Source organism: Mobula birostris, chromosome 5, assembly GCF_030028105.1.
Source record: "Mobula birostris isolate sMobBir1 chromosome 5, sMobBir1.hap1, whole genome shotgun sequence".
Taxonomy (NCBI): domain Eukaryota; kingdom Metazoa; phylum Chordata; class Chondrichthyes; order Myliobatiformes; family Myliobatidae; genus Mobula; species Mobula birostris.
The window spans coordinates 91809376-91831665 of NC_092374.1; the positions used below are offsets into that span (position 1 = coordinate 91809376).

General features: G+C 51.9%; 1 protein-coding gene and 1 long non-coding RNA gene across 6 annotated transcripts in view; one reads left to right on the forward strand and one right to left on the reverse strand.

The window, feature by feature from the left end:
- The first annotated feature begins 3225 nt into the window (after window positions 1-3225).
- LOC140197872 (calpain-5) overlaps window positions 3226-22290 on the forward strand; it is a 53968-nt gene continuing 34903 nt past the window's right edge. Inside the window, exons 1-6 of one of the 3 annotated variants that reach the window (XM_072258419.1) lie at window positions 3226-3390; window positions 7196-7327; window positions 10636-10844; window positions 14838-15036; window positions 17546-17739; window positions 21971-22048. In XM_072258419.1, the coding sequence (XP_072114520.1) occupies window positions 3226-3390; window positions 7196-7327; window positions 10636-10844; window positions 14838-15036; window positions 17546-17739; window positions 21971-22048 (977 nt within the window). Of the gene's footprint in view, window positions 3391-5783; window positions 5914-7195; window positions 7328-10635; window positions 10845-14837; window positions 15037-17545; window positions 17740-21970; window positions 22049-22290 lie in introns of those variants that run through there. The other 2 variants (XM_072258420.1, XM_072258421.1) reach the window with 2 other exon arrangements.
- The window catches only part of LOC140197874 (uncharacterized), a 74497-nt gene continuing 70258 nt past the window's right edge, over window positions 18052-22290 (reverse strand). For all 3 annotated transcript variants that reach the window (XR_011886046.1, XR_011886045.1, XR_011886044.1), the window contains exons 6-7: window positions 19865-20570; window positions 18052-18886 (exon numbers count right to left, since the gene is read on the reverse strand). This is a non-coding gene — a long non-coding RNA (uncharacterized lncRNA). The remainder of the gene's footprint in view (window positions 18887-19864; window positions 20571-22290) is intronic.

Genomic DNA, 22290 nt, shown 5'->3' on the forward strand with positions numbered 1-22290 from the left:
CCCCCCCCCCCCACACCCCCCCCCCCCCCCCCCCCCCCCCCCCCCCCCCCCCCACCCCCCCCCCCCCCCCCCCCCCCCCCCCACCCCCCCCCCCCACCCCCCCCCCCCCCCCCCCCCCCCCCCCCCCCCCCCCCCCCCCCCCCCCCCCCCCCCCCACCCCCCCCCCCCCCCCCCCCCCCCCCCCCACCCCCCCCCCCCCCCCCCCCCCCCCCCCCCCCCCACCCCCCCCCCCCCCCCCCCCCCCCCCCCCCACACCCCCCCCCCACCCCCCCCCCCCCCCCCCCCCCCACCCCCCCCCCCCCCCCCCCCCCCCCACCCCCCCCCCCCCCCCCACCCCCCCCCCCCCCCCACCCCCCACCCACCCCCCCCCACCCCCCACCCCCCCCCCCCCCCCCCCACCCCCCCCCCCACCCCCCCCCCCCCCCCCCCCCCCACCACCCCACCCCCCCCCACCCCCCCACACCCCCCCCCCACCCCACACACACCCCCCCCACACCCACCCCACCCCCCCCCACACACACCCCCCCCCCACACACCACCCCCCACCACACACACCCCCCCACACACAACCCCCCCCCCCACACCCCCACACACACCCCCCCCACACACACCCCCCCCACACACACCCCCCACAACCCCCCACACACAACCCCCCCACCACACACCCCCCCCACACCCCCACACACCCCCCCCCACACACCCCCCCACCACACCCCCCCACACACAACCCCCCACACACACCCCCCACACAACCCCCCCACACACAACCCCCCCCACACACACCCCACCCACCACCCCACCCACACAAACACCCCCCACACACAACCCCCCACACCCCCACACACACCCCCCACACACAACCCCCACCACACACACACCCCCACACAAACACCCCCACACACAACCCCCCCACACAAACACCCCCCACACACAACCCCCCCACACACAACCCCCCCACACAACACCCCCACACACAACACCCCCACACAACCCACAACACCCCCACACACACAACCCCCCACACAAACACCCCACACACCCCCCACACACAACCCCCCCACACACAAACCACCCCACACAACACCCCCCACACACAACCCCCCCACACAAAACACCCCCCCCACACACAACCCCACCACACACAACCCCCCCACACAACACCCCCCATGCACAACCCCCCCACACACAACCCCCCCACACAACACCCCCCCACACAAACACCCCCCACACACAACCCCCCACACAACACCCCCACACAAACAACCCCCCACACACAACCCCCCCACACAAACACCCCCCACACACAACACCCCCCACGCACAAACCTACCCCCCCACACACAACCCCCCCACACAACCCCCCCACACACAACCCCCCCACGCACAAACCTACCCCCACACACAACTCCCCCACACAAACACCCCCCACACACAACCCCCCCACACACAACCCCCCCACACAAACACCCCCCACACACAACTCCCCACACACAACCCCCCCCACACCAAACACCCCCCCACACACAAGCAGCAGCGAAACAGCAACCCAACCCCTCTCCCCTCCACAATAAACATTCAAACTGACGTAGGGAGATGTTTGCACAGAAAACTACCGGAATCCATGGTACTCCCTAAAAGCACTGACACTCCCTGAGGCACCAACGCACTCCCCGGGACCCCGTGTAATATACTGACACACTCCCCGGGACCTCCTGTAAACACTGACACACTCCCCGGGATCCCCTGTAAATACTGACACACTCCCCAGGACCACTGTAAATACTGACACACTCCCCGAGACCCCCTGTAAATACTGACACACTCCCCGGGACCCCCTGTAAATACTGACACACTCCCTGTGACCCCCTGTAAACACTGACACACTCCCCGGGACCCCCTGTAAATACTGACACACTCTCCGGGACCCCCTGTAAATACTGACACACTCCCCGGGACCACTGTAAACACTGACACACTCCCTGTGACCCCCTGTAAATACTGACACACTCCCCGGGACCACTGTAAATACTGACACACTCCCCGGGACCCCCTGTAAATACTGACACACTCCCCGGGACCCCCTGTAAATACTGACACTTTCCCCGGGACCCCCTGTAAATACTGACACACTCCCCGGGACCCCCTGTAAATACTGACACACTCCCCGGGACCCCCTGTAAATACTGACACACTCCCCGGGACCCCCTGTAGATACTGACACACTCCCCGGGACCCCCTGTAGATACTGACACTTTCCCCGAGACCCCCTGTAAATACTGACACACTCCCCGCGACCCCCTCTAAACACTGACACACTCCCCGGGACCCCCTGTAAATACTGACACACTCCCCAGGACCCCCTGTAAATACTGACACACTCCCCAGGACCACTGTAAACACTGACACACTCCCTGTGACCCCCTGTAAATACTGACACACTCCCCGGGACCCCCTGTAAATACTGACACGCTCCCCGGGACCCCCTGTAAACACTGACACACTCCCCAGGACCCCCTGTAAATACTGACTCACTCCCCGAGACCCCCTGTAAATACTGACACACTCCCCGAGACCCCCTGTAAATACTGACACACTCCCCGGGACCCCCTGTAAATACTGACACACTCCCCGGGACCCCCTGTAGATACTGACACACTCCCCGGGACCCCCTGTAGATACTGACACTTTCCCCGAGACCCCCTGTAAATACTGACACACTCCCCGCGACCCCCTCTAAACACTGACACACTCCCCGGGACCCCCTGTAAATACTAACACACTCCCCGGGACCCCCTGTAAACACTGACACACTCCCCGGGACCCCCTGTAAATACTGACACACTCCCTGTGACCCCCTGTAAATACTGACACACTCCCCGGGACCCCCCTGTAAATACTGACACTTTCCCCGAGACTCCCTGTAAATACTGACACACGCCCCGGGACCCCCTGTAAACACTGACACACTCCCCGGGACCCCCTGTAAATACTGACACTCTCCCCAGGACCCCCTGTAAATAGAGACACACTCCCCGGGACCCCCTGTAAATACTGACACATTCTGTAAATGTTGACACTCTCATGAGACTGGCAGACTCCCCAGGTCCTGCCTCCCCTCGCTCCTGCACTCATTTGTTTCCAACTGTGATTCTTTATGAATCCCTACTAATACCTGCCTCTCCCTCCCCTTCTGTCAGGACTGCCTGCCTCCCTCCGTCTGTGAGCCATGCCTCAGCGCGTGAGGCCATTCAAGGACCAGAGGTACCGGGCTTTGCGGAGGAGTTGTCAGAAGAGGGGGGTCCTGTTCGAGGACCCCCTTTTCCCCACCTCTGACAATTCCATCTACTACACAAGATCACCTCCTGGGACAATTGAGTGGAAACGACCTGGGGTATGTATAAAGGTTGCGTTAAAGTTTAAAGGTGAGCTTTATCGGTCACTTGTACATCGAAACACTCTATGAAATACACTCAGTGACCACTTCATTCGGTACACCTGTACACCAGCTTGTTAATGCAAACATCTAATCAGCCAATCGTGTGGCAGCAACTCAATGCATAAAAGCATGCGGAAACCGTCAAGAGGTTCAGTTGTTGTTCAGACCAAACATTAGAATGGGGAAGAAATGTGATCTAAGTGACTTTGACTGTGGAGTGATTGTTGGTGCCAGATGGGGTGGTTTGAGTATCTCAGAAACTGCTGATCTCCTGGGATTTTCACACACAACAGTCTCTAGAGCAGAGGTTCCAAGCCTGGGTCCACGGACCCCTCAGTTAATGGTATTAAAAAGGCTGGGAACCCCTAATCTAGAGTTTATAGAGAATGGTGTGAAAAATAAAATAAAAACATCCAGTGAATGGCGGCTGTGTGGACGAAAACGCCTTGTTAATGAGGCCAGTCAGAGGAGAGTGGCCAGACTGGTTCAAGTGGACAGAAGCCCCCTGTAAAGAGTGACACCATCCCTGGGATGCCGGTAAATACTGACACAGTAGCTCAAATAACCACGCGTTACAGCAGAGGCGTGCAGAAGCACACATGATGGGTCCCAGCAGCAGAAGACCACGAACAGACACTCAGTGAGTGTGTGCTGTTTTCTCAATGACCAACACAGTCCGCGGATGCGCTGGGGGTGGGCAGCCAGCAAGCATCTCAGTGCTTCCAGCACCAACATTCGTGATTTACGAACCCGAACCCGTTCATCTTTGGACTATGGCAGAAAACCGGAGAACCCAGAGGAAACTTACAGGGAGAGAGTACAAACTCCTTACAGGACAGGCAGTGGCAGGAATTGAGCCCGGGTTAGTGGTGCTGTAAACCACTTCATTCTAGTCTGTATTCTCACTGATTTGTTTTGATGCAAAGCCACACTTTCTGTTTCCTAGCCTAATCACCGGACAATTTACAATGATCTTCGCACTGTGGGAGGAAAGTGGAGCACCCGGAGGAAACCCACGCGGTCACAGGGAGAACGTACAAACTCCTTACAGAAAGTGGCGGGAATTGAAACTGTGGCCTGGGAGTTGAACCCGGGTCACCGGTACGGCAAAGCATTGCACTGTGCCAAAACAACACTACTGTGCCGCCCTGTGCCAAATAGAGCTAATTGGTGAACTGGTCTGAGGTATTTATAATTTCATCCAGTTCCTCAGGCCCCAGGCATAAATTCTCTTCTTTGTACTTGAGTGGGTCCCACCCCTCTCCCTAATTATCTTGTTTTTAAAGTATGTGTAAAACGCCGAGGGATTCTTAATCCTCCTTGTCAAGGAGATTTATGATTCTGTCTCTCACACACACTGCTGGACGAACTCAACAGGTCAGGCAGCATCTATGGAGAGGAATAAACAGTCGATGTTTCGGGCCGAGATCCTCCATCAAGAAAATGACGTTGGAAGAAAAACAGTCAATCAGGAAGGGAATAAACAGTCAACGTTTTGGGGTGAAGATCTTCATCAGGACTGGAAAGGAAGGGGAGAGAAGGAGCCACTCACCTGGTCTCACCTATATAAGCCCTCACCTGGTCTCACCTATCACCTGCCAGCCCGTGATAGGTGAGACCAGGTGAGTGGCTCCTTCTCTCCCCTTCCTTTCCAGTCCTGATGAAGATCTTCACCCCAAAACGTTGACTGTTTATTCCCTTCCTGATTGACTGTTTTTCTTCCAACGTCATTTTCTTGATGGAGGATCTCGGCCCGAAACATCGACTGTTTATTCCTCTCCATAGATGCTGCCTGACCTGTTGAGTTCGTCCAGCAGTGTGTGTGAGAGACAGAATCATAAATCTCCTTGACAAGGAGGATTAAGAATCCCTCGGCGTTTTACACATACTTTAAAAACAAGATAATTAGGGAGAGGGTGGGACCCACTCAAGTACAAAGAAGAGAATTTTCTTAATTCTTGATTCTGACCCCGCCACTTTCTTAATTCTTGATTCTGACCCCTTCCTGTCCAGTCAAAGGAATGTTGACTGTTTATTTCCCTCCTGATTGGTTGAGTTCTTCCAACATTATCCGCTTGATGAAGGATGTCGGCCCGAAATGTTAGCTGTTTATTCCTCGCCGTAGATGCTTCTGGGACGAATCTGGAAAGGCTAGTAGCAAACCGCGGGCCGAAGGCCAGTCTCGACTTGCAGAATCTCCAGAGTAACGAGTCCCGCTGGAAGCCGCAGTTACAAGCCATGGCCACTAGATGGTGGTGCAGTCCGCGCCGAGCGGCTCCAGACTCGGGGCACCGGTCTGTGTGGATCCGTGCGCCGGGAATCTCCCGCAGCTCACTGAGTCAGAGGGTCTGTGAGCTTGGAAACCACACAATGCGGGAGGTGTGCCGAAGGAGTGCCACTCTGTGAGAGGGGCGATGCGGAGGGAGCGCCACTCTGTGAAAGGGACGGTGAGGGAGCGCCACACTGTGAAAAGGGATGGTGAGGGAGCTTCATACTGTGGATGGGTGCTGAGGGGAGAGTGATACACTGAGGAGAGAGCGCCATACTGCGGGAGGGAGCTCTGCACTGTGGGTGGGGTGGTGAGGGAGATCCACACAGTGGGAGGGAGCTTCACATTGTGGGAGGGATGGTGAGGGAGCTCTACACTGTGGCTGGGGCAGTGAGGGAGTTCCGCACTGTGGGAATGGCGGTGAGGGAGGGGATTGTTTCTATCAAAACCCCAACTCAGCTCCCTCCAACCTGACAAGGAGGATGGCCTCGGGACTCGAGGCTTGAGTTGTACAGAGAGGTTGTGCAGAAGGGGACATAATTCCTTGGATCATAGGAGCACTGTTCCCTCCGTGATGCGTGGCCACCCAGTAACAGAAATGCCCCCATGCACATAGCCTTCATTGCCATGCAGCTGGATCTTGCTTTTATATTATGTTTTATTGAAGTGTTGCACAGTTTTCAGACAGTGGTAAAAAATCTCCTGCTCAGAGCAATGGTTGGTCCGGGCAGCTGAAAACAATATTAGAGGGATTGTTGCATAGGAGTCAGAGAGGTGATCTTCTAAAGGTTTATAAAACCACAAGGGCCACAGAGTGTATGAATACACACAGTCTTTTTCCCAGGGTTGGAGAGTCAAGAGCTAGTGGGTTAATGTCAGAGGAAAGAGATTTTTAAGAAGACCTGAGTGAGAACATCTTCACCCAGAGAATGAAATGAACTGCCAGAAAAAGTGGTGAACGCACAGTAAAACTACAGTACAGGCTCGTCCAAGCCTACTCCAAGATCAGTCTAACCTCTCCCTCCCACATAGCTCCCCATTTTTCTTTCATCCTGTGAGTCTTTTAATGTCCCTAATGTATCTGCGGGGGGGGGGGGGGAGATGAATCTCTACCAAAGGAGGTGTAAGGTGCTCCTTCAGTCCACTAGCCTGCAGGTCACCCTTAGGCAAGGTGCAGCACCTGCTCAGTACCTTGATCAGGGTCACGTGAAGCCATGCGAACAGGTGGTGGATGGTCCTGTGAGCAGCTGGTGCACATCAGAAGTCCTGGTTATGCAACCACTGACACTAGGCAGACAATCTCTGAATAGTACTGATAATATCTGGGGTCACCCATCTTGTAAAGACACGGCCCAGGAGAAGACAATGGCAAACCACTTCTGTAGAAAGATTTGCCAAGAACAAACACGGTCATGGAAAGACCATGATCATCCACGTCACACGACACGACTCATAGTGACAATGATGTATCCCCCCTCTCGCCCTCTCCAGGATCTGTGCACGGACCCTCGGCTGTTTGTCGACGGGATCAGCTCACGGGATCTGAACCAGGGCAGGCTGGGAAACTGTTGGTTTGTGGCTGCCTGCTCGTGCCTCGCTACAGAGCCCTCGCTGTGGAAAAAGGTCTGATTTCACACAACAGCACACACAAAATGCTGCAGGAACTGAGCAGCTATGGAGGGGAATCGACATTTTGGGCTGAGACCCTGCGGCAGCACTGGAAAGGAAGGGGGCGTAAGCCAGAATGAGGAGGTGAGGGGACTGGCAGGTGATAGGTGAGACCAGGTGAGTGGGAAAGTACAAACTGGCAGGTGATAGGTGAGACCAGGTGAGGGGACGGGAGGAGTACAAACTGGCAGGTGATAGGTGAGACCAGGTGAGTGGGAAAGTATAAACTGGCAGGTGATAGGTGAGACCAGGTGAGGGGACGGGAGGAGTACAAACTGGCAGGTGATAGGTGAGACCAGGTGAGTGGGGAGAGTATAAACTGGCAGGTGATAGGTGAGACCAGGTGAGGGGAAGGCGGTGGGGAGGAGGGAGGGGATGAAATAAAAAGCTGGGAGGTGATAGATGGGAAAGGAAAAGGGCTGGAGAAAAAGGAATCTGATAGGAGAGGAGAGTGGACCATAGTGGAAATGGAAGGAGCTGGTGAACCAGAGGGAGATGATGCACAGCTGAGAAGAAAAGGTGAAGGTGCGGGGGGAGGGAATGATCAAAAGTTAGAGAAATCTTTGCCCTCACCTGGTCACCTGCTAGCTTGAACTCTTCCCTCACCCTGCTTCACCTTTTTCTGGCTTCTGCCCCCTTCCTGTCCATTCCTGATGAAGGGTCTCAGCCCAAGGTTGGAGGAAGTGAGGGAGCAGTTTTTGGGGCAGGTGTGGCACTTATTCTGCTTACAGGGCGGGTCAAGTAGGCAAAGGAGTCACGGGGCGAACGATTCCTACAGGACGCGGAGAGTCGGGAGGGAAAGATTTGCGTAGCGGTAGATCACAAACGTTACAGAGAATGGCGCACTGGATATGGAGGCTCCTGTGGTGGTAGGGGAGGGCAAGAGGAACTCTATCCCCCAGGCAGTGTTGAGGAAGCTGGTGCCTGCAGAAGGACTTGGACAGATTAGAAGAATGGGCAAAGAAGTGGCAGATGGAATGTAGTGTTGGGAAGTGTATGGTCACACACTTTGGTAGAAGGAATATAGGAGGAGATTATTTTCAAAACAGGGAGCAAATATAGACATCAGGGAACTTGGGAGTCCTGGGGCAGGATTCCTAAAGGTAAGTTCCTTTCAAGAGGACTAGAATGTAATAACAAGGATGTCATGCTGGGGCTTTTTAAGGTGTTGATCAGACTGGACCGTCAGCAGTTTTGGGCCCTTTATCACACATACAACAGCAAAACAAACCTCATTCCTCCCTCTGACCCACACACACTCACTCTCACAACCTCCTACACACACTCATTCACTCACTCTCACAACCTCTCACACACTCACTCTCACAACCTCTCACACACTCATTCACACACTCTCACAACCTCTCACACACTCACTCTCACAACCTCACACACACACACACACACGCACTCTCTCACAACCTCTTACACACACACACACACACTCTCACCTCACACACACACACACTCACAACCTCTTACACACACACTCTCACAACCTGTTACACACACACACTCTCTCTCTCAACCTCTCACACACACACACACACACACACACACACACTCTCTCTCAACCTCTCAAACACACTCTCTCCTCACACACACACTCTCTCACAACCTCTTACACACACACACTCTCACCTCACACACTCTCACAACCTCTTACACACACACACACTCTCTCTCTCTCAACCTCACACACACACTCTCACAACCTCTCACACACACTCACTCACTCTCACACACACAGAGTCTCACTCTCTTTCTCACACTTTCTCTCTCGCACTCTCTCTCTCTCTCTCTCTCTCTCTCTCTCTCACTCACACGCATCCACCCAGGCTTTTGTGCATGGGAAACCATGTCTGACAAATTTGATTGCAGTTTTTGAGGATGTAACTGAGAAGGTCAATGAGGGCAGGCTGGTAGATGTGGCTTACATGGGCTTCAGCAAGGCCTCTGGAACGAGCTGCCAACACAAGTGGTGGATGTGGGTTCGATGTGCACATTGAAGAGAAGTTTAGGTAGGTACAAGGATGGGAGGGGTAAGGTCCCAGTGCAGCTAAGGTGGATGGGACTGGGTAGAATTATACTTTGGCACAAACTAGATGGGCTGGAAGTTAGTATTTATGTGCTGTAGTGTTCCATGACCCTGAGTGCACACAGTCTTTTTCCCAGGGAAGGGGCATTAAAAACTGTAGATTGAGGGGCAGAGGGCAGAGATTTAATCGGAACTGGGTGGTCAGTGTATGGAACAAGCTGCCAGAGGAAGTGGTTTGGACAGGTTCATTAACAACACTTAAAAGGCACTTGGACAGGCATAGGAAAGGTTTAGCAGGATATGGGCCAACTGGGAGCAGCTTGGTGAGCATAGACCAGATGGGCTGAACGGCCAGTTTCCATGCTGTGCAACTCTGTGATTCTGTCCCACTGAAACATACACCTTTCTCACATAGTTCCACCCAGATGGAGTCTGGTGGGGAATCCAAAATCCTGGCTACTGTCGCGGAATCAGGGCTTGGGTATTCCAGACAGAAATGTGGAGAAACTTCTTCACTCGGGGGTTGGGAAACCCTCAGCTTTCTCCCTTCACTGAGTTCACTAGGAGGAAGGCGATGTATTTGGGCAGGGGGGAGGTGTTCTGTGTATTTGAATGGGATGGGCAGTCTAAATATTTTAGAAAGGTGTCGGAGTTTGGGGCAGGTGGAATTGTGTGGACTGTGTTTATACAGAGAGGGAGGTCTGCATGTTTATACGGGAGAGGGAGATCTGTGTGTTTGCACGGGAGAGGGAGAGGGAGGTCTGCATGTTTATACGGGAGAGGGAGATCTGTGTGTTTGCACGGGAGAGGGAGGTCTGCATGTTTATACGGGAGAGGGAGATCTGTGTGTTTGCACGGGAGAGGGAGAGGGTGGTCTGCATGTTTATACGGGAGAGGGAGATCTGTGTGTTTATACGGGAGTGGGAGATCTGTATGCTTATATGAGAGAGGGAGATCTTTGTGTTTATACAGGAGAGGGAGAGCGAGGTCTGTGTGTTTATACAGGAGAGGGAGGTCTGCGTGTTTATATGGGAGAGGGGTGTCTGCATGTTTATACGGGAGAGGAAGAGCTGTGTGTTTATACGAGAGAGGGAGGTCTGTGTGTTTATACAGGAGTGGGAGGTCACTATATGGGATACAGGAGAAGGGGTGGAGGAGGTTCTATATAATTCTTGCCTGCCGGTTTCTCTGGGAATCAGATGGGGACAGGGTCCTTTTATTCCAGGTGATCCCGCAGCACCAGGATCAGGAATGGGACCCCAAACGGCCGGAGAAATATGCCGGGATCTTCCGCTTCCGTTTTTGCCGGCTGGGCTGCTGGTTGGAGGTGGTGATCGATGACCGGCTGCCCACCCTGGCCGGCAGCCTCCTCTTCTGCCGCTCTGAGGAGCCCCGCGAGTTCTGGTGTGCCCTTCTCGAGAAAGCCTACGCCAAGTGAGTGGGTCCAACCCCTCCGAGATTGGGGCAGGGAAGGTCATGATTGAGGGGGAGGAGAGTGAGAGACCAGCGGAGGGGAGGTGTTATGGATAGGTTGACAACTGAGTGGGAGGGAGGGAAAGAGCTGTCAGGTGAGGGGCTGAGAGAGAGGGAGGGAAGGGGTTGCGGAGGGAGAATTTGTGGCACAAAGTACAATGGGGTATGATTTAGTAGCCATTACAGAGAGGTGGTTGCAGGGTGGAGGGGATTGGGAATTAAATACCCAAGGATATTCAAACAAGAGGACATGAGTTGAGAGTTAGGGGGCAAAAGTTTAGGGGTAACACCAGGGGGAACTTCTTTACTCAGAGAGTGGTAGCTGTGTGGAACAAGCTTCCAGTAGAAGTAGTAGAGGCAGGTTCAATATTGTCATTTAAAGTAAAATTGGATAGCTATATGGACCGGAAAGGAATGGAGGGTTATGGGCTGAGTGCAGGTCAGTGGGACTATGTGAGAGTAAGCATTCAGCACGGACTATAAGGGCCGAGATGGCCTGTTTCCGTGCTGTAATTGTTATATGGTTATATGATATTAGGTAATATGGAAGGATAAGCAGTAAGGTAAGGGAGGTGGAGTACCGCTCTTAATTAAAGATGAGATCAGGGCGATAGTGAGAGATGATATAAGATCTAAGGAGCCGAATGCCGAATCCATCTGGGTAGAGATTAGGAATAGTAAAGGGAAAAATCACCGCTGGAAGTTGTCTATCAGCCACCGAATAATAACATTACAGTGGCACAGGCAATGAACAGAGAAATATTTGAGGCATGTAAGAATGGAACAGCAGTTATCATGGGGGACATTAACTTGCACATAGATTGGGTGAATCCAGTTGGTCGAGGCAGTCTTGAGGGGGACTTCATAGAATGCATCCATGATGGCTTTCTTGAACAGCATGTTACTGAACCTACAAGGGAACGTGTTATCTTAGATCTGGTCCTGTGCAATGAGACAGGTAAAATTAGTGATCTTGTAGTTAGGGATCCTCTTGGAAAGAGTGATCACAGTATGATTGAGTTTCTCATACAAATGGAGGGTGCAATAGTTCGATCTAAAACCAGTGTATTATGCCCAAACAATGGTGACTACAACGGGATGATGGAGGATTTGGCTAGTGTAGACTGGGATAGTTGAGGAACGGGGAAGACTTTCAAAGAGATCTTTCATGGTGCTCAACAAAAGTATATTCCAGCTAAGAGCAAGGACAGTAAGGGTGGGGAGAGCCAGCCTTGGGTAACTAAGGAAATAAAACAAGGCATCAAACAAAAAGCTTGTGTGTATAAAGTCGCCAAGAGTAGTGGGAAACTGGAAGTCTGGGAAAACTTTAAAAAGCAACAAAAGAACCACTAAGCGAGCAAAAAAGAAAGGGAAGATAGATTATGGAAATAAATGCACAAAATATAAAAACTGATAGTAAAAGTTTTTATAATTATATAAAGCGGAACAGGGTGGCTAAAGTGAACGTAGGTCCCTTGGAGGACGAGAAAGGGGAATTGATATTGGGTAATGAGGAAATGACAGAGGCTTTGAATGACTATTTTGGGTCAGTTTTCACAGTCTTTAACATGCCAAAGAGAGATGTTATGGATGCGATGGGAGGTGAGGACCTCAATACAATAGCTATCGCTAAAGAGGAAGTGCTGAGCAAACTAGTGGGCCTAAAGATAAACAAGTCCCCTGGTTCTGATGGGATGCATCCCAGGGTACTGAAAGAGATGGCAGAGGTTATAGTTGAGGCCTTGGTGATAACTTACCAAAATTCTCAGGACTCTGGGCGGATCCCAGCAGTCTGGAAGACGGCGAATGTCACACCACTGTTCAAAAGAGGATGTAGGCAAAAGACAGGTAACTGTAGGCCAGTTAGTTTAACATCTGTAGTTGGGAAAATGCTTGAAGCTATCATTAAAGAAGAAATCGCGAGGTATCTGGAAAGAAATGGATCCATCAGGCAGACACAACATGGATTCAGCAAAGGCAGGTCCTGTTTGACAAATTTACTGGAGTTCTTTACGAGCACATTAGATAGAGGGGAACAGATGGATGTTATTTACCTGGATTTCCAGAAGGCTTTCGAAAAGGTGCTGATTAAAGGACTTATCTGTGTTGGCGAGTGGCCAAGTGGTTAAGGCATCGGTCTAGAGGTCGCTAGTTCGAGCCTCAGCTGAGGCAGCGTGTGTGTCCTTCAGCAAGGCACTTAACCACACATTGCTCTGCGACGACACTGGTGCCAAGCTGTATGGGTCCTAATGCCCTTCCCTTGGACAACATCGGTGGCGTGGAGAGGGGAGACTTGCAGCATGGGCATCTGCTGGTCTTCCATACAACCTTGCCCAGGCCTGCACCCTGGAAACCTTCCAAGGCGCAAATCCATGGTCTTACGGAGACTAACGGATGCCTATTTTCTATTTAAAAGACTTATCCATAAGATAAGGATGCATAGAGTTGGGGGTGATGTATTAGCATGGATAGAGGATTGGTTAACTAATAGAAAGCAGAGAGTTGGGATACATGGGTGTTACTCTGGTTGGCAATCAGTGGTGTGCGGTGTGCCGCAGGGGTCAGTGCTGGGCCTGCAACTGTTCACGATATACATTAACGATCTGGAAGAGGGGACCGAGTGGAGGGTATCTACATTTGCTAATGATACCAGATTGAGTGGAAAAGCAAATTGTGCAGAAGATACAGAGAGCCTGCAGAGGGATATAGATAGGTTAAGTGAGTGGGCAAGGGTCTGGCAGATGGAGTACAATGTTGATAAATGTGAGGTCATCCACTTTGGAAGGAAAAATGAAAGAACAGATTATTATTTAAGTATGTAGCATGCTGCTGTGCAGAGGGACTTGGGAGTGCTTGTGAATGAATCACAGAAGGTTGGTTTGAAGGTACAGCAGGCTATCAAGAAGGCAAATAGGATGTTGGCCTTCATTGCTAGAGGGATTGAATTTAAGAGCAGGGACGTTATGCTGCAACTATAAAGGGTACTGGTGGGGTAATACCTGGAGTACTGCGCGCAGTTCTGGTCTCCTTACTTGAGTAAGGATATACTGGCTTTGGAGGCAGTGTAGAGGAGGTTCACCAGGGTGATTCCAGAAATGGGGGGGGGGGGGGTTAAACTAATAGGAGAGATTGAGTCACCTGGGACTGTACTCACTGGAATTCAGAAGAATGAGAGGGCATCTTATGAAAACATATAAAATTATGAAAGGGATAGATAAGATAGAGGCAGGAAAGTTGTTTCCACTGGCAGGTGAGACTAGAAGTAGGGGACATAGCCTCAAGATTCAGGGGAGTAGATTTAGAATGGAAATGAGGAGGAACTGTTTTTCCCCAAAGAGTGGAAAATCTGTGGAATTCTCTGCCCAATGAAGCAGTGGAGGCTACCTTAGTAAATATATTTAAGACAAGGTTGTAGAGATTATTGCATAATAGGGGAATTAAGGGCTCTGGGGAGAAGGCAGGTAGGCGGAGATGAGTCCATGGCCACATCAGTCATGATCTTATTGAATGGTGGAGCAGGCTCGACGGGCCAGATTGCCTACTCCTGCCTCATGTTTTTTTGACGGGGAGAGTAATGAAGCGAAGGGGAGAGTGACAGGAGGGGGAGAGTGGAGAAGGAAGAGGAGTGTGAGGGGGAGACAGTGGGAGGGGAGGGGAGGGGAGGGGAGGGGAGGGTGACGGGAGGAGTTAACGACAAAGGGGAAGGAAGAGAGAGAGGGTCTCCTTCCCAGAACATCATGCAGTCAGACAGACACAGACACACACACAGCACCAAGATCACAATCGAACTGGGGTCTCTGGAAATGTGGGCCAGATTGAGAGTGCGGGAATGGGAAGAGGCCAGATCAGGAAAGGACCTGATGGGCCAAATGGCCTACAGCAAGGTGAGCCGCCCCACACGGGATGGTTCCTGTGCTCGGTCCGGCACTGACTGCGGCCTTGTCCCCGAGCCAGGCTGAACGGGTGTTACGAGGCGCTGGACGGAGGGAACACAGGCGAGGCCCTCGTGGATTTCACCGGCGGCATCTCGGAGTCGGTGGCACTAGACCGGGACGGGTACAGCAAAAACCCGGACCCGCAGAAGCAGAAACAGCTGTACAAGAACCTACTGAAAGCTCACTCCCGCGGCGCCCTCATCAGCTGCTCCATCCGGGTAGGTACAGTACTCCCTACCCAACACACACACACTCGCGCGAGGGCCGGTGAGGGAGCACGCGGAGGGGGCGGTGAGGGAGCACGCAGCGCGCGAGGGCCGGTGAGGGAGCACGGGGGGGGGGCGGTGAGGGAGCACGCAGCGCGCGAGGGCCGGTGAGGGAGCACGCAGCGCGGGAGGGCCGGTGAGGGAGCACGCGGAGGGGGCAGGGCGGGGCGGCACGGGGGAGGGCTGGTTAGGGGAGGGTCGGTGAGGGAGCACGCGGAGGGGGCAGGGCGGGGCGGCACGGGGGAGGGCTGGTTAGGGGAGGGTCGGTGAGGGAGCACGCGGAGGGGGCGGTGAGGGAGCACGGGGGGGGGCGGTGAGGGAGCACGCAGCGCGCGAGGGCCGGTGAGGGAGCACGCGGAGGGGGCGGGGCGGCACGGGGGGGGCGGTGAGGGAGCACGCAGCGCGGGAGGGCCGGTGAGGGAGCACGCGGAGGGGGCAGGGCGGGGCGGCACGGGGGGGGGGGCGGTGAGGGAGCACGCGGAGGGGGCGGGGCGGCATGGAGGAGGGCTGCTCCGTGGGAGGGGCAGTGAGGAGGGTGCAGTGTACTGTGGGAGGGGCACACCGTGGTAGCTGTCCTCCCATCGATATTTTGTGTTTGTTGCTAAGACTGTATGTGAGGGTGTAGTGTGTGTGTACTCTGACAGACTTTTTCTCGTGTCCATGCACACTTGTTCCTCTAATTCCTGTTCTATCCCAACGAGATGACCATCTCCCCCCTCCCACCCCATCTGCAAATTCCTCAGCTCCACCCAGAAAGCCTCACCGGACGATTCCATCTGGGATTCCCACTGTGATGTTCTCCTTGATCAAAAATGCAACTGCTCCCGTATGTCTCTTTCCCCCACCCGTCCCCCTCTCCCCCCGCCCCATGTCTCTTTCCCCCACCCCATGTCCCCCTGCCCCCCCGCCTCTGTCCCGCCCACAGCACCTGTACCTGGAACATCGAGCTTCCTCACTGTCTCTCATACCCCACTTCCAATGTTGTTCTCCTAACGCAAAGTAAACTGATTATCAGATACGTACATCACCATATACAACCCCGAGATTCATTTTCTCGCAGGCATTTACAGGAACGTAAAGAAATACAATGGAGTGAATGAAAAACGATACATATGTAAGTAAAGACTGAGAAACAGCCAATGTACAAAGTACGACAAACTGTACAAATAAAAAATAATAATACTGAGAACACGAGTTGTAGAGACCTTGAAAGTGAGTCTGTAGTTTGTGGAATCAGTTCGGTGTTGTGGTGAGTGCAGTAATCCTCACCGGTTCCCCTGATGGTTGAAAGGTAATAACAAATGTTCCTGTATCTAATGGTGTGGGATCTAAGACTCTGTACCTCCTGCTCGATGGTAGGAGCGAGGAGAGCTTAATCTCGGTGGTGGGGGGGCCTTGATGATGGATGCTGCTTTCTTGTGCCAGTGCTTCATATCAATGTGCTCAGTGGTGAGGAGGGCTTTGCCTGTGACAGACTGGGCTGTATCCACCTCTTTCTGTAGACTTTTCCATTCCTGGGCATTGGTGTTTTCGTACCAGGCTGTGATGCAACAAGTGAGGATACGTCCACTCTGCATCTATAGAAGTTTGTCAAAAGTTTTTGGTGACTTGCCAAATCTACACACACATCTAAGAAAGTAGAAATGCTATTGTACCTTCTTTGTCATAGAAAAGTACAGCCCATCTAGTCCATGCTGAACCATTTAAACTGCTTAGCTCCATCAACCTGCAACCCGGGACCATAGCCCTCCATATACCTATTCAAACTTCTCTTTAAAGTTGAAATCAAGCTTGCATCCACCTCTCGCTCAATGCCAGTCTTGTCTGACCGTGGAGCAGGTGTCCGTTCAGTGTTGCTGCATGTTGACCACCCCCGCAGACGCGTGTTTTGAAGATGCTCGTCACTTCTGTGAGCTGGAAGAGACCGTGATTCTTCCGCACATGGAGCGTGCAAGACTGCAGCCCCTTTTCGCGTATTTGCGGGGGGGGCTGCTCCTTGCCTTCAGGTTGCAGCTTAGCCCCACTCCCTTCATAGTGGACATCCAGGATGGAGGCTGGCGGTGAGGGAGAGAAGGACGTTCCCTGATGATGGACGCTGCTTTCCTGTGACAGCATCTTTGTTAACCGTTTTTCTGTTTAAGCAGTGCCACATGCATTGTAAATATCTGTTCTTTACGGACTGGAGTAGCACCACAATCTTGTCTTGAGCAATGACAATAAAGCTCTATTCTGTTCTATATTTTCCTCCAATCACCTTAAAATTATACCCCCTTGTTTTAGCCACTTCTGCCCTGGGTAAATGTCTCTGACTGCCCACTCGATCTTTGCCTCTTCTCATCTGGCACCTCTGTCGAGTCACTCCTCTGTTGCAGTACTACAGAATTGTAACTTGCGATAAGTGTATATTTGTAAATAAGAAGGGGGGTGTGTTGACTGCCTTCCTGTGTTCCATCCTGCGCAGGCCGAGTCTGGGAAGGAGCTGGAGGCGCACACGGGCTGCGGTCTGGTGAAGGGCCATGCGTACGGAGTGACGGAAGTGCGAAAACTCCGGCCCGGCCGAGGAATCTGGTCACTTTTCAGCGCTGAGAAGCTGAGACTGGTGCGGTTACGGAACCCGTGGGGCAGCACTGAATGGGATGGGCCCTGGAGCGATGGGTGAGTCTCCCGGTGACGGCCAGTACACACAACTCACACATGCACACACAAATACCTTTTGCTGGAGGAACTCAGCAGGCCGGATAGCATATGTGGAGGGGAATAAATAGGTGAGGTTTCGGTCCGAGATCCTTCATCGGCTCTCACCCTGAAACGTCGACTGTTCATTCATCCTCCACAGATGCTTCCTGACTGCTGAGTTCCTCCAGCACTGTGTGTGTGTGTGTGTGTGTGTGTGTGTGTTGCTCTTTGTAGCAGTTGCTATCAAACAAACCAAAAACCACTCAGAGACCAGCATGGGAAATTGACTGTATGATGCACTCTCCAAATACTGAAGTTCGAAAGTTCATTTGATCCTTTATTGAGAAACCAGCAAAAACAAACTATCATGTGACGATAATATAGAAGGTTTCATTTAGTATCAGAGAATGTATACAGTATGCAACCTGAAATTCTTACTCTTCACAGACATCCTCAAAACAGAAAAACCCCACACAGAATGAATGCTAGAACCCCGAAGCCCCCTCTTCCACGCACAAGCAGCAGCAAAGCATCTACCCTCCCCACTCCTCCTCCCTCAGCAAAAGCATGAGCCCCCACCACCAGCAGCAAAGGCCCCAGAGACCATGATCTGCCATCCTTCAAAAATCACTGTTCATCCCAACAGTTCAACATGCCATAGTCTGTCTGTCTGTCTGTCTCTCTCTCACACACACACACACACACACACACACACACACACACGAGCTATCACTCCAGCCACAGCAAGAGTGATTTTGATGTTACCCTCAGCAGCAATGCTTTTATTTTGAGGTCCCTGACTCGCGAATTGGCAGCAAACTCTCTCTCACCATTGAGAAAGAGAGAGAGAGAGCGCCATTTCTCGAGTGCAGAGGCCTCCAACAGCCACACCGGCTGTCTCAATGTTCCGATCACCTGCAATGCTTCAGTCAGCGACACTGGCGAGAAATTGGGTCGTCTGCAAAGCCGCGCGAGGCCGCGCCCTGAACACGCACGTCTTCTGGGCCGCTCCTGGAGATATTGAAAATAGCCTCTCGGCGAGCACCAAGAGTAGAAAACCACAGCCCTGAAGAACCGTGGTTTGAGTGCAGCTGTAGATCACGGACTCCGACAGAACTCCAGCCACCTTGAAAAGGAAAGAAGAGACATTAGAGAGAAGAATTTTAAACTGTTTCATAGATGGACTGGGCAAAGTCACTCTCTGAAAACTAGTGATATAACAAAACAAGCAGCCTAAGCGTATTCAAACATACTTAAACCAAACATTCTTCAACATATTTAAACAATAAATATCTGGATCCTTGACTTCCTCACTGGAAGACCACTATCTGTGCAGATCGGAAATCACATCTCCACCTCACTCGTGCACCTCGGGGTGTGTGCTTAGCCCGCTGCTCTTCCCTCTACACCCACACCTGTGTGGCTAGGCATAGCTCAAATGCCATCTACAAATCTGCTATTGTTGGCAGAATTTCAGATAGTGATGGGAGGGCGCACAGGAGCAAGATATTCCAGCTAGGTGAGTGGAGTCACAGCAACAACCTTGCACCCAATGTTAGCAACACCAAAGAACTGATTGTGGACTTCAGAAAAGGCAAGATGAGGGAACACACACCAGTCCTCGTAGAGGGATCCGAAGTGGAAAGGGTGAGCAGTTTCAAGTCCCTGGGTGTCAACATCTCTGAGGATCATCCTGGGCCCAACATAGTGATTGAATTACAAAGAAGGCACGGATAGCAGCTGTACTTCATTGGAAGTTTGAGGAGATTTGGTTTGTCAGCAAAGTATCTCGCAGATTTCTACAGATGTACCATGGCGAGCATTCCAACTGGCTGCATCACTGTCTGGAATGGGGGAGTGGTGGAGGGGGCGCTACTACACAGGACCGTAAGAAGCTACAGAAAGTTGCAAGCTGCTGTTAGCCTACAGAGGAGAGGTTAACACCCTGACGCAGTGGTGCCAAGATGACAACCTCTCCCTCAATGTCCAAAAAACAAAGAGCTGATCGTGGATTACAGGAGGAACCGAGCAACATCAATGGGTCTACAGTTGAGAGAGTGAGTAGTTTCAAGTTCCTCGGTATACACATCACCGATGATCTCACCTGGACCGTACACACTGGCTTTGTGGCAAAAAAAGCACAACAGCGTCTCTTCCACCTCAGGCGACTGAAGAAGTTCGGCATGAGCTCCCAAATCCTCAAGACCTTCAACAGGGGCACCATTGAGACCATCCTGACTGGCTGTATCACTGCCTGGTATGGGAACTGCACCAACCCTGGTCACTGGGCACTGCAGAGACTGGTATGTGACCACCCAGTGAATCTGTGGGTCTGAACTTCCCTCCAGTGAGGACATTTACAGCAGTAGGTGCAGAAAGAAGGCCTGGAAGATCATCTGGGACTGTAGTCACCCCAATCATAAACTGTCTCAGCTGTTTCTGTCTGGCAAATGGTACCACAGCATTAAAGCCAGGACCAACAGGCTACAGGAGAACTTCTTTCTACAAGTCATTAGACTTCTAAATTCTCATGTCTGTGCTTTGTGACGGAGTCATAATGCAAAGATATTTACTCCCTCAAGTTGTGGGATGGATGTAAGTTTTAAATAAATTCAAACTCAGTCAGCTGCATCATGGGTACCAGCCTCCCCAGCATCCAGGACATCTTCAAGGAGTGGTGCTTCAAAAAGGTGGCGTCTGTCATTAAGGACCCCCATCACCCAGGTCACGCCTTGCTCTCATTGTTAAAAGAAGCCTGAAGGCACACACTTCACGATTCAGGAACAGCTTCTTCCCCTGTGCCATCCGATCTGTGAATGGACATCGAACGAACATACACTACATCATTACTTTTTCTTCCCCTTTTTGCATGACTTATATAACTTTTTAAAATATATACACTGACTGTAATTTACAGACATTTTTATTGTAATGTACTGCTGCCGCATAACAACAAATCTCACAACATATGCCAGTGATATTAAACCTGACTGTGATTCTGATATTGGGAATGGTGAGGGTGGAGCACTACGGGAGGGGTGTGGGACAGGTGGCAGAGAAGAAGTGTCAAGGATGAGGGGGATGGTGCAGGTGCAGACTCACCCAGCCCTCAGACACCAGGCAAGGTCATTTGATTCCAGACAATTGGATTATTGATCATTACAGAATGATCTGTGGTGCTTCCTTCTCCCTTCCCCTTTTCCCAACCATGATTCCCCTCTCCCTGCCCCCTTCCCACTCTCAGTCCACAACAGAGACCCCGATCAGAATCTAGTTTATCATCACTCACGTATGTCATGGAATTTGTTTTTGCGGCAGCAGTACGGTGCAATACGTAAAATTACAATACTGTGCAAAAGTCTTAGGTACTCTGGCTATATATACGTGCCTAAAACTTTTGCACAGTGCCAGTTATCTAGGTGTGGCTAAAATGGAGGCGTTGGCTCACAACACGTCCAGAAGTAATGTATTCAGAGCTGTCAGAATCACCTCCTGCAGCCCCAGAGTCAACTCCTGCAAACACTATTGAAATGGCCCCAGAGCCTGGGATTGTTGCACAGGTCTCACGTGCCAAGCAGAGTGACCTCTCTGGTAAGGAAGATAGTTATCCTCCGAGAGTAACAAATCCTCAGGCTTGAAAGGGACAATTTAAAATATCGAGTCAGAGTTTACAGCTAAGTACGGAGGAGTGTTGTGTATTTAATATTTCAGTAATATTGTAAATATATATTTACATAATTCATTATGGGTTATATGTAAAAGTACGTGAATGGCTTACGTCATTACGTCACCACATCGTGTGTGCCTCACAACAGAAAAGTTAAGTGTACACGTTTCCCCAGGCTCCCGTGATTTTCTTTTGATTAGATTTTGGAGTTACAAAATGCTGGCCCTGGGTCAGAGGGATGTGGTCCAAGACTGCCTGAGGTGAAGGGGGTTGTGGGTCGGATGGTGAGACAAGGGGTCGTAGTAGAGGTTCTGGGGTTGGAGGGGTGAGGGGGGAAGGTAATTAGGTAAACAATACAAACACAAGAGATTCTACAGATGCTGGAAATCCAGAGCAACACACAGAAAATGCTGGAGGAGCTCAGCAGGTCAGGCAGCATCCATGGAGAGGAATAAACAGTTGAAGTTTTGGGCTGAGACCCTTCATCCAGGCATTAGTATATGAGGCGTCTGTTATCACTGCCTTCTCCCATTTTGTGCCCAGGTCAGAAGAATGGGAAAGAGTCGGCAAGAGGGAGCGAGAGAAGATGGGAGTTACCGTCAAGGATGATGGGGAATTCTGGTAACTTTCTTCCCCCGACAAGCGCTGTAACCTCCCCCCGATCACTCTAATTCTGGCCTTCAGATTGACCTGAATTTAATTGCATTGCCAGTAGTGGCCCTGGAATCCCCCTACTAAACCTCCCAACTCAACCCCCCGCCCCCTGCTGAACACCCAAACTGGAGTTAGTTTTCTGAACAGTTTTATCTCCATTGTAGGTGAGATGTTAACATCGCACTCCCTCCTTGCCACCCCTCCTATCA